At 40.4% G+C, this 12,677-nt stretch overlaps 2 protein-coding genes across 2 annotated transcripts; one reads left to right on the top strand and one right to left on the bottom strand.

The window, feature by feature from the left end:
• Positions 1 to 292: 292 nt before the first annotated feature.
• On the bottom strand, positions 293 to 4,959 carry rabl3 (RAB, member of RAS oncogene family-like 3). The gene is given in 8 exon segments (NM_001200465.1): positions 293 to 899; positions 1,054 to 1,092; positions 2,762 to 2,833; positions 2,968 to 3,118; positions 3,336 to 3,450; positions 3,635 to 3,764; positions 4,436 to 4,527; positions 4,906 to 4,959. Coding segments are annotated over 8 exon segments (702 nt in total). The 5' UTR covers positions 4,952 to 4,959; the 3' UTR covers positions 293 to 842.
• A 264-nt stretch (positions 4,960 to 5,223) lies between these two features.
• dnajb11 (DnaJ heat shock protein family (Hsp40) member B11) lies at positions 5,224 to 12,157 on the top strand. Its single transcript, XM_053680699.1, has 10 exons — positions 5,224 to 5,391; positions 5,742 to 5,898; positions 6,464 to 6,561; positions 8,753 to 8,885; positions 10,030 to 10,172; positions 10,265 to 10,347; positions 10,448 to 10,505; positions 10,730 to 10,841; positions 10,932 to 11,091; positions 11,282 to 12,157. The coding sequence occupies exons 1-10, from the start codon at positions 5,318 to 5,320 to the stop codon at positions 11,344 to 11,346; spliced, it is 1,083 nt and encodes a 360-aa protein (XP_053536674.1). The 5' UTR covers positions 5,224 to 5,317; the 3' UTR covers positions 11,347 to 12,157.
• Positions 12,158 to 12,677: the final 520 nt, after the last annotated feature.

Genomic DNA, 12,677 nt, shown 5'->3' with positions numbered 1-12,677 from the left:
CTTCAGGACGGCATTAAATAAACAACATGCAGCGTTTATGATCCGTCTTATTTTATTTAAATTAACATTCTGCAGATTCCGCAAGGCGTATTCGACAGTTTATATCTCAGATAAGCCAATTTTGCCTTCTGTGTGCCAAACATATTTATACGCATTATGAAGATCATGATAATTATGCACATTTTACATCAATCTTCTTTGTAGATTTCCTTCCTTCTCAGATTCCCGTCAAACGTATTTAATAAACCGATGAGGAAATGCAGTGACAAAGCCGCAACGGTGAATACCAAACTCGTGTGAGGAAAAAAAAGTTTCTTTATTCGTCTGATTCATGTACACATTATATACACAAGTACAAGTTTGCTAATATAGCAAATACACCTATTTATAAAACTGCATGAATTAAAAAAAAAACAACAAAAAACAATAATCATGTTCATTAAGGAGAAATCATTGTTAATCATTACATAGCAGATACAGAGAAAGTATTTTGTCTGAGTAAGTGTATTATGTGGATCATGAAGGTGAATAAAGATCAAGTACCTAGGTGTTTACGAATTAAACTTTAACAGAAAATAAAGACAATACAGGCTCGTTGTCTTCATCTACATGTTTTATACGTTTTCACATGCGAATGATTGACTGGGAAGAAGCTGGGAAGTATGGGTGAAATGTGTGAAAATATGTAAACACAACTTAATTAGTGCTTATTCTGCAGTTTTACTCGGACAATCTCACATTAAAAGAAACAAGACATCTTTAAGTGGTGTTACTTCACACGCACACAGATATAGTGATGAGGAGTTCGGTAAATCGTAAGGAACAGTGATGTTTTCACGCGCTCAGTCGTAGTGAAGACTCTTGAAGTTGAAGCGTTTCCTGTCTGTGAAGCCTGCCATCTAAAAACAAGAACAGAACAGAATGGGAAATTACATCCACAGCAAGACCTTACAAGAAAATGAGACAAATAATGGATTAAAAAAAAAACTTTCTGTAGTCTTCTTAAGCAGAAAACATTTGTTTACCACGCACGGAAAGAGAACACGCCCTCACCTGACTCAGGTCTCTGCTGAAGTATCTCTTCTCTATAACCTGGAACATCAGAAAAACTATTTAAAACATTTACTGTCGGTTTACACCCGGTCTGGGCGTATAGCGTACATGAATTAGCTAATATTACCCTATAATATTCATATAAAATAGATCATTATTGAATAACTCCTGTGTTAATTCTGTTCCGAAAACACGCATCGGAGAGTACAGACCGAAGTTGTGTCCCAAATGACGTATTGTACACTTACGCTATGTACTGTGTACTCTACCGTCTAGTGTATGAAAAGACACCGCTGGCTTTAGCAGAGTTTTTACCCAGAGTCAACCAATCTAATGGATTTCTTTAGCGGAAAAAAGTGTGCGATCCAAGTCCTCTAAGGCAGGGGAACATTTTACAGTGCCCGCCATTAATATTGGCACCCTTGGAAAATGTGAGCAAAGAAGACAAAAATACTCTGCTGTCATTAAACATTAAAGATCCACCACCATATTTAACCTGAGGTACTTTTCCATACGGCTACCTCTCTGTGTGCTCCAAAACCACCTCTGTGTTTATTACCAGAAAGCTCTATTCTGGTTTCATCTGACCATAGAACCCGATCCCATTTGAAGTTCCAGTAGTGTCTGCACACTGAAGACGCTCGAGTTTGTTTCTGGATGAGAGTAGAGGCTTTTATCTTGAAACCCTTCCGAACAGCTTGTGGTGATGTCGGTGACTTCAGATTGTAGTTTTGGAGACTTTCTGACCCCAAGACACAACTAACTTCTGCAGTTCTCCAGCTGTGATCCTTGGAGATGTTTTATCCACTCGAACCGTCCTCTTCACAGTGCGTTGAGACGATATAGACGCACGTCCAGTTCCAGGTCGATTCATAACATTTCCAGTCGACTGGAACTTCTTAATTATTGCCCTGATGGTGGAAATGGGCATTTTCAATGCTTGTGCTATTTTCTTATAGACACGCCCCATTGTGTGAAGCTCAACAACCTTTTGCAGCACATCACAGCTATATTCCTCGCTCTTACCCATTGTTATGAATGTCTAAAGGAATTCGGCCTGTGTGTTACCTCATATTTATACCCCTGTGAAACAGGAAGTCATGGTTGAACAATTTCCTGTTCCTAATCATCCAGGTGTACTTAAAAAAAAAAAAAAAAAAAAAAAAAGACATTTTAATATCAATGGGCATTTACATCAAATATATTTTTCTCATATGAATTCATAGGGATGCCAATAATTGTTGCACACCTATATTTAACAAAGTTGTTATATATATATATATATATATATATATATATATATATATAAACCCGTGTTGTTTGATATCCATGACAGCAGAGTATTTCTGTGAATTTTTTTAAACAAGAGATAAAAACATTAAATAATAAAGACAGCCTTCTTTGCTCATATTTACCAAGGGTGCCAATATTACTGACGGGCGCTGTACATAGTTGACTTAAAAATGAGTCTTTCTAGAACTAGAACTTTCTAGAAGCTTGTTATTTCCTACTATTCATTCATACTATCCTAAACTGTAAACTTTGCACAATTTACCATGTGCTAAAAAGATTCCAGTTATATTTTGATGCCGTATAGTGCTGCTTGACTGACAATCATTAGTTGCTGGAAAGTGTAGTGAAAAACTAGAAGCAATGAATGAGGAGGACATCTTCAGTAGATCCATCACAGACACTAGAGTTATCTTACCTTGTCAAAAAACCTGCTCAGTTTTACAGCATTAGATGAGCCAGCAGCAAAATAGCGTGGATTTGTGCAGTCCTAAATGACAGATAAATACAATAAAAATAATACACAATCGCAACTGGATCACATGGGAAACAGCGCAGAATAAACTTCTTCTTTTCCCAAAGATTTCCTGATATTTACAGGCATAAACTATACGAATCACCCACCAGGTTGATCTCCTCTGCGTTGAAGTCTTCAGACAGGAAGGCGGTGCGAGTCAGGACGTCGTTCCGCTTGTTTTCGGGGATTTGATCGTACTTGGTGCCAATTAGCAGGAGAGGGATGATGGAGTCTGCAAACTGCTCTCTGTCATAATCCCTGCATTTCCACAGCAGTAAGACTAAACGTTACATATGCATGTGTATAAATCACTACAGGAGTGCTGAAACATTCTAGTTTACTATTCATACTCCTTCCAGGTCTACACATAGAGCTAATGGTGTCAACAATCCCATTTAGGCAAATGATGAATACAAATAAACCTACTTAAAATCATAACTTCTCTTTCACTTAACACTAACTGAGGATGGCTCACCCATTCGACACAATGACCCCTGTAGGAGAGGAGTCTTTGTTCAGTGCCTCCATTGACCAGCGATACAGATTCTGGGAGGATTTTTTGTTGGTCAGATCGTGAACTAGAATAATGCCTGTGAAAACATCTCAGCGTCATCGATCCACCGTTACGCAAGAACATATTTATTACGTTAGGCATAAATAATTCTAATGTAATTATCCAGATCTACACCTGGAAGTCACGGTCACTGTTTAGCCATCAAGCCATTGTTATACTCCATTCCTGCTCACAAAGTAATAATAGCGTTGATACTTTACCGTTAACTGAATTGTAGAAAACTGCTCTGGTGCTTTTGACACTGCTGGCGCTTCCCACAGAGCCTCCAACATCCCACAGTTCAATGTAGTAGGTTTTCTCCTCTGGTGTGCCTTCTTTGTAGTCATGGACCTGCAGAAGCAAGGTGCAAGAAAGAGATGTTCCTGCAGTAGAACAAGTAACAAAATAGCCACAAACGTGTGTTAAGATAAGAAACAGGGTCGGGGGTTCGATTCCCGCCACAGCCCTGTGTGTGTGTGGAGTTTGTATGTTCTCCCCGTCCTGCGGGGGTTTCCTCCGGGTACTCCGGTTTCCTCCCCGAGTAAAAAGACATGCATCGTAGGCTGATTGGAATGTCCAAAGTGTCCGTAGTGCATGAATGGGTGTGTGAGTGTGTATGTGATGGCGCCCTGCGAGGCACAATCGTGGACAATTCGGAAATGCCAGTCAGCCTACGACACGTGTCTTTGGACTGAGGGAGGAAACCGGAGTACCCGGATGAAGCCTGCGAGGTGCGGGGAGATCATGCGGGCTCTGCGTGCACGGATCGGGGGCAGGATCCGGCCCCCCAAAACCGGGGGTGCAAGGCAAACTAACGAGGTACATTCTGTAAATTAAATAAGGGGATGCTTGTTACTAAGGATAACTTATAAATAACTCACTTGCTATAATATTTAGGCCATACTCTCTAGGAAAGTTATTAATTCTGTTTCGTTGATTAACTGAAAAACAAGAGGTACATTATTTTCCATCCCACAATAAAAAAGGAGATCAGGACAGTACAGATAAGTTATGAGCGTTACCCTGACATCCACAGAACAGCCAACTGTCCATGAAGGATTTCCCAAAACTTGGTTATGGCACAACAGATGAACTAAAGATGACTTTCCAACACCTGGAACACAAACAAACAAACAAACAAACAAACAAACATACACACATACATACACACATACATACACACATACATACACACATACATACACACACACACACACACACACACACACACACACACACACACACAGCATGAGTACCCAAGGAGGAATATTAAATTACATCTAGATATGTTGGCCAGCTCTGTGACTGAAACATGTATTTCTCATTCCTGTGTCATGTCAAACTATCAAAACACAGACACCATTCATCAGCAACGTACTTACCTGTCTATATTCAATTATCGCTAGAGAATTTCAGGAGCATCAAGCAAACCTAATAATATCACACACACACACACACAATTTAATTCTGCTCCCATTTTAATATACCTTACCTGAATCTCCCAAGACTAATACTTTTACTCTGTCAAGCGAGGACATTTTTTATTTCCTCTATCACTTACAAGGATTAGAACGCAAAAAAAAAAGTGCTTCCTGTCTGTCGGAATTTATCGTACAAAATAAAAGTCTAACAAATTCGTTCAGATTGAGCTACTGAGGCACGAAAAGTAATGAACTGGATATCATATAACTAAATAACCACGCACACTCTAAAGCATATACACTTTCGCATATACGCGCTATAATATAATGTAGCGTTATGTTTAGAGACTTTTGTCGCACTTCCGGTTGGGATGACCACGAGGGGCGTGGCTTGAGCGAGAACAGGAAGAGCTCCCAGATAGACAACACAGAAAGCCGGTGTGTGTTTTATTTTAACTGGATTTCTGCAAGAAGGAAAGCCATATGGCTGCAGGAGGGATGAAACTGTCGAGTTTATGCTGTCTGCTCTTGTGTTTAATAGCGACAGTGCTCGCCGGGTAGGTGACAGTCATTTTGTTTTTATTTCCTCGTTGGTATAAACCGAGCCACCGGCTGGTCCACATGTTCTTCTGCGATTGGTCTGCGCCGCCTGGGCGCCCTGGTAACGTTACAGCTGTGTGTGTGGATTACAGCTCAAAATGCTGAACTAAAACCGTGATTAAATCACTTGTATAATGACTGTAAAGTCTAGAGTCTGCAGAGGATATACATACAATAAATAATAATAATAATAATAATAATAATAATAATAATAATGTTACTTTGCCTAACAGGAAGTGAAAATATGTCCAAGGAATTTATTGTATCCATCATCACCCAGTTGTTATGGTTCTTGATATTTATTTAGGAGAGATTTCTACAAGATCCTCGGTGTAACTAAATCAGCATCTATCAAAGAGATCAAGAAAGCCTACAGAAAGCTGGCCCTGCAGCTCCATCCTGACCGGAACCAAGACGATCCCAAAGCCCAGGACAAATTTGCAGATCTTGGAGCGGCTTATGAGGTCTGTGTTGTTTAATTAAAATGCTTGTCTTGATAGTAATTGCTAAACACGTTTAAAAAAAAAAAAAAAAAATAGCATCACAATTTTTTTTTAAAGGCTTATCTTTTATTTATATTTACCATGCGTTCAGTTCAGCATTATAAACCGTGCATTATGATCAACTTTATTTATAATAAACCGCGCAAGATCTTAGAATAAATTGCGCAAGATCTCCTTAGATGTATATGTAACAGGCAGGATGGAGGAATTCCATGGAGGAATCTGATTGGAGGAGAAAAACGTGTGGCTTCTTCTGATTGGTCCAAACGCCAGCTGACTGGTATTCTTGAAAACCCGACGTGGATTTAAAATGGCGTCCTTCAGGCAGTCAGTCTGTAGTGGATGCAAATTAAAGCCTTCACAGTATATCAAAATATACATATTGTTATGAACAGGAAGTTTGCCCAGGAATTGAAATAAGTCCATGTGAAGAATAATTAATTCAGAATATTTTTTTGACTGTTTTTTTGTTTGTTTGTTTTTTAAATAAGGCAATTTTATGTCCTGTGGTTTGTGTTGAGCTCAGGTGCTGTCAGATGAAGAGAAGAGGAAACAGTATGATTCTTATGGAGAGGAGGGACTGAAAGAAGGTCATCATAGCTCGCACGGTGATATATTTTCGAGGTAAGCATTTGAAGTGGTTTGTAAAATGCTAGTTTGCATGCTTGTCGAGTAAGGAAAAAACCACGAGAGGAAAATAAACCATGATGGGGTGCTGTGAGATGTTACCAACCCAAAGTGGATTATACACTCCCCGAGCACTTTATTAGGAACACCTGTACACCTACTCATTCATCCAGTTATCTAATCAGCCAATCATGTGGCAGCAGTGCAATGCATAAAATCATGCGGGTAAGGTTCGGGTAATGTTCACATCAAGCATCAGAATGAGGGGAAAATATGATCACGGTGATTTTGATTGCGGTGTGATTGTTGGTACCAGTCGAGCTGGTTTGAGTATTTCTATAGCTGATGATCTCCTGGGATTTTCACACACAGGAGTGTATAGATTTACTCAGAATGGTGCAATAAAGAAAAACATCCAGTGAGCGGCATTTCTGAGGATGGAAACTCCTTGTTGATGAGAGAGATCGATGGAGAATGGCGAGCCGGGTTCGAGCTGACAGAAAGGCTACAGTGACTCGGATAATCACTCTGTATAATTGTGGTGAGCAGAAAAGCATCTCAGAATGCACAATACGTCAAAACTTGAGGTGGATGGTCTACAACAGTAGAATATCACGTTAGGTTCCTTTTCTGTCAGACCAGAACAGAAAGCTGAAGCTGCAGTGAGCACAGGTTCACCCAAACTGGACAGGTGAAGACTGGAGAAACGTAGCCTGGTCTGATGGATCTCAATTTCTTCTGAGGAACACAGATGTTAGGGTCAGAATTTGGCACCAACAACATGAATCCATGGACCCAACCTGCCTTGTGTCAACAGTCCAGGCTGGTGGAGGTGGTGTAATGGTGTGGGGAATGTTTTCTTGGCTCACTTTTGTCCCATTAAACCAGTCAATCATGGCTTGAACGAGCATTGTTCCTGAACATGTGCATCCCTTCATCACCACAATTTACCATCTTCTAATGACTGTGATCATTCCAGCATGATAATGCACCATGTCCCAAAGCAAAACTCGTCTCAAACTGGTTTCACGAACATGACAATGAGTTCAGTGATCTTCAGTGATCTTCCCAGTCACCGGATCTGAATCCAGTAGATCACCTTTGGGATGTTGTATAACGGGAGATTCACAGCATGAAAGTGCATCAGAAAAATCTGCAGGAATTGCGTGATGCAATCATGTCGACATGGACCAGAATCTCAAAGGAAGGTTTCCAACATCTTGTGGAATCCATGCTATGAAGAATTTAGGCTGTTTTGAGATCAAACTGAGGCCCTACACGGTATTAATATAGTGTTCCTAACAAGTGCTCGGTGAGTGTATTTCTATAACTTCATGTCCTGAAGTGTTTTTTTTTTTTTTTCTCTTTTGAAATAATTACAATTTTTAATATATTCCTGAACATGTTATGCTTTTTAACCATTTTTATTTATATTTAGTTCTGTGGAACATCTGTGAAACATGTTCCTATGATCACTTATGATAACACCCAAGACTCTTTCCATGTTAAGTACGTACACGTCCCTGTGAACGATCTGTTACTAAAGAAATGATTACATGTGCAATAATACGATCCTGTGATTTGCGTGACAGCCAACAGTACTATAAAAACAATCAACACCTTCTGACGGATCAGATTCGAGAATTCAGCAGCGCTGTGGTATAAATATACGCGGTATTAAATTATCGTCACACCCGTTTAACTTGAATTCAGATGTCCCCGGTTAAAGCTGTTCACTCTATGACAGATCTTCAGCCTGATGTGTGTTATTGGGTGTATCAAACCTGTAAGGCATAATTACGATTATTCAGGTTTTGTTCTTCTCTTGACTGGGTTTTGCAAGAGCTTGATTTTCCAGCTTGTTCATGGCTAATGGCCATGTCTTCAAACGTTCAGTTTCAAACCTAGACCAAAGCAGAATGAACTAGAAAATTTCGATTCAGATTAATAAAGATCACAAAAATCAGCTCTCGCATTTTAAAATTCAAGGTTTGCTACCCCATCCAGAATACTTCGCGGAAAAAATGAAAGCCTCTTGTGACATTACACGTCATAGAATTATGGTCAATACAAAAAGCACTTAAATATATACAGTATTGGCCTAATTTCTGTTGCCGAACTTGTACATGCATAGACGCTGGTATATGTTGAGCTGTGCCTTAGCGTTTTCTGTTTATATTTGTTGCAGTTTCTTTGGGGACTTTGGGTTTATGTTCGGTGGAAACCGACAACAACAAGACCGGAACATTCCTAGAGGAAACGACATTGTGCTGGATCTTGAGGTTACACTGGAGGAGGTTTATTCTGGAAATTTTGTAGAGGTATGATTTTTCCTAGATGATGATGATAATCCGACATGCTGTGTTGCCTGATATATTTTTTCCCCCCTTTTTCTGCATAATGTAGAGTACGTAAATTTCAGTCCTTGAACTTGCAGCTTAAATCTTTCAGATTTTAGATCCATCCGACAGTGCTTAACCTATACAGGTTATGCACGCCATTTATCCATTATACGGTTTCTCTACTATACTATAGGTATGTTGGGGTGCAGCATTGTGCAGCTTTGCCTTGTCCTATTCTAACACACGTGACTGAACCAGGGCACAATGACTATTCACACAAATGAAGCACGTGAAAGTTTAGTAGTTGAATAGCTGGAAGCGTACACTCGCACATAAACGTCTCACGAAAGGCAAATACAGATACTAAACTGCATTTGGTCACGATTTGAATTGTTCATGTAAACAAATTCCAATAATGACTACTTTAACAGTAATGTATAAGGAGGTATAGTAGATCTTGAAGGAATGGGTAATTAGCTGATGAACTTACCGATGACTACTCTCGGGTCTCCAAAGCCAGCTCCATGAAACCCCTTCAGATGATTCAGAATGCAGCAGACCTTGTCTGGAACAGCACCCTCCTACCTCAACTCTCTCCTGAAGGCGTACATTCCCTCACGCAATCTGCGGTCGGTTAACGACCGACGCTTAGTATTACCTACTCAGTGTGGATCAAGATCCCCTTCCAGAACCTTCACGCTAACTGTCCCTCAGCGGTGGAACGAACTTCCGATCTCAATCCGGACCACAGAATCCGTCTCCATCTTCGAAAAAAACCTCTAAAATGCCAACCCAGACATTTATTTTAAATAAATAAATAAGAAATTTACTCTGGCTCTTACACCTCTACTCTGCGCACTTTGCTTCTCTAGAACTCGAGTGTAAATCTTGTACGGTAGCACGACTTGTATTGTTCTCCGCTCGATATATCGCTTCGCTCGTATTTCCTCATTTGTAAGTCGCTTCGATAAAACCGTCTGCTAAATGAACGAACGTGAATGTAAAGGATGAGCTTATTTACAGCAGGAGATCCAATCAACTGTGCCTTGTTTCTCTCAGTAACGTGGTGATGCTTATCCTGATTTAATACCCTTTGTGTGTTCGCTCTTCTCTCATGATGTAGGTGGTGCGAAACAAACCTGTTGCGAAAGAGGCTCCGGGCAAAAGGAAATGCAACTGTCGCCAGGAGATGAGAACCACGCAGCTCGGGCCAGGCCGCTTCCAGATGACCCAGGAAGTAGTCTGCGATGAGTGCCCCAATATTAGGTAAGTCTTCCCATACCATACGTTTATCATGAGAATATATACTGAAGTGGCGCGCACACAGAGTAAATAACGCTGCCACTGTTGGTTTGCAGGCTTGTGAATGAAGAGAGGACTCTAGAGGTGGAGATCGAGCAGGGGGTCAGGGATGAGATGGAGTACCCCTTTATTGGTGAAGGTGCTGTGTGACTGGACCGAAACTGTTGGATTTCTAAGACTTGAATTTCCCGCGTGCGTGCCTGGCAAATCACTATCGTATCTTGTTCCCTTCTGTGCAGGCGAACCCCATATCGACGGAGAGCCTGGAGATCTTCGCTTCCGCATCAAAGTCTTGAAGTAAGATCATTTATTTCAATCCATCCAACATGGTCCTGACAATATAGGAGTTGTTTTATTGTTATTTTCACTTCATTTGGCAGTGATAACTATGGTAAGGAAAACCCTGCCGATTTGTTACCGTGTGAGCCATGTGATCGCCTCTCCTGTAATGGGGAAATGTTTTGTTTTTACACACGGACATCTGCGTGTCCTTGCTTAATCTGTGTGTTTTGGTACTCTAGGCACCCAGTGTTTGAGCGCCGAGGTGACGACCTGTACACGAATGTCACCATCTCCCTGGCGGAGGCTCTGGTTGGCTTTGAGATGTATATCCCACATTTGGATGGCCACAAGGCAAGTGTCCTGATTACCACTCGCACATTTATACTGCCGTGTAAGTTTCCCCGATCTATTGTATAAATTGTGGTTCCTCTGGTTTTACAGGTTCATATTGTTCGAGATAAAATCACCAAGCCCGGAGCTCGAATCTGGAAGAAGGGTGAAGGACTTCCCAACTTTGACAACAACAATATCCGTGGATCGCTTATAATAACCTTTGACGTAGACTTCCCCAAGGAGCAGTTTAATGAAGAGGAGAAAGCTGGTATGGCAATAGTGAAGGTTTATTGGTCTAGATTATTAATTTATTCACTTATTTATTTATTTACTTTTTATTGCACATGGGGTATAGGGTGTGAGATGCATTTTAGTTATTTATTTATTTATTTTATTATTATTGTTTTACCTCCTGAGGTTTCCATCATGAATTTTTGTCCGTCTCTTTCCTTGTGTAGATCTAAAGAAGCTTTTGAAGCAGACACCGGCTCAGAAGGTTTACAACGGTTTACAGGGATACTGACACACCAGCCAACCAAACCAGGACTGATTACCCTGTCAAGTTCCATACCCCATTTAAACACACACACAAAAAGAAGCAAGCATGGAGGATTTATTTATTTTCTCAGACTGTACTCAGGATAGGTTGTCTGTACGTGTGGTTTTTTTTTTTTGTTTTTATTTAGTTTTGATTTGGGATTTTTTTTAAAACCTTTCTCTCGAAGTAAGGTTATCAAAAGCAGCCAGTTTTTATTTTTTTATTATTAACCTTTTTTTCCCCCCCGCGATTTGTTTCTTCTTTAAGGCTTTAATGATTTCGGTTTCAGTGTTTGCGTTACAGTTTAATAGTTTTTTTTTCTGTCTTGGCCTACCCAGTCTACCCAGTCATGACTCAACACTGTCCAGGAACCGAGCTGCCACAGGAAAGCGTAACGAGAAAGACCGAGGCTTTATATCGGAGGACACTGCGTCTGTACTGTTTGCCGTCAAAGCCGAATATTTCTTTTTCAGAAAGGATTTATATGAATGTGTTGTTTATTTGTAGATGTTTACCTTCGTGCTTCCTTCTTTGAGTATTTCCTGGGGTGGGGGGGGTTTTGGGTCATGTTTGTTAACTGTCAGATATTTCATCCAACCTTTTTCAATTTTTAACATGTCAGACGTCACCTCCATGGCCTTGCCTATGATTAAACTTTCGCCTCTGCTCCTGTTAAGTCCCATGCCGGTGTGTTTCCACCAAGGGACTACTGCACTAAAATTGCCCAATAGGAGGAAAGTTTACAAGGATCACAAGAAGACCTCAATTAAAGGTTTATAATGATGTTTCAAACTGACTTTGTATTAAAGACATTTTCCCGTGTCAGGCCACATGTCCAGCCCAGGGTTAATAATGGATAATAATGATTACAGGGTTCATACAAAGTGCATGAATTAGGCTTTTTTTTTTTTTTTTTAAATGTAAGTACTGGAAAACCTTGAAAATAGCCATTTTTTAAAAAATCTAGTGGTGCTTTAAAAAGGTCTTGAATTATCAAGTTAATAAATGCGAAATCGCAGAATATCTTTAGTGTTTATTTTCCGATAGAACGCGAATACAATCCTTTCACTTAAAATATGACATCTCCTCCCTCTCCCTTCTCCCTCTCCTCCTCCCTCATTTTGACTGAGACGGGGCCAGTCCGCTTTTCAGACCCCTTTAGTGACAAATCTGTCAACTTTTTGGGCAAACCGTAGCTACTTTCCATAGAAGATGGTCACCAGTACTGCCCTGCGAGCGCGAGGTCCTGCTTTCCCCCCAGCAGGTACACCTCTCTCTGGGGCTACTCTGGTAGGGCAGATAAGAGCAGCACGTTC

Source organism: Ictalurus punctatus, chromosome 6 (assembly GCF_001660625.3).
Source record: "Ictalurus punctatus breed USDA103 chromosome 6, Coco_2.0, whole genome shotgun sequence".
Lineage (NCBI taxonomy): Eukaryota > Metazoa > Chordata > Actinopteri > Siluriformes > Ictaluridae > Ictalurus > Ictalurus punctatus.
This window is presented reverse-complemented; position numbering and strand designations above follow the sequence as displayed.

Excerpts from the sequence above, each read along its gene's own strand:
- dnajb11 (XM_053680699.1), top strand. The coding sequence starts at position 5,318 with ATGGCTGCAGGAGGGATGAAACTGTCGAGTTTATGCTGTCTGCTCTTG. Across the intron at positions 5,899-6,463 it reads ATCTTGGAGCGGCTTATGAG|GTGCTGTCAGATGAAGAGAA; the intron begins GTCTGTGTTGTT and ends TGTTGAGCTCAG. Across the intron at positions 10,842-10,931 it reads CACATTTGGATGGCCACAAG|GTTCATATTGTTCGAGATAA; the intron begins GCAAGTGTCCTG and ends CTGGTTTTACAG.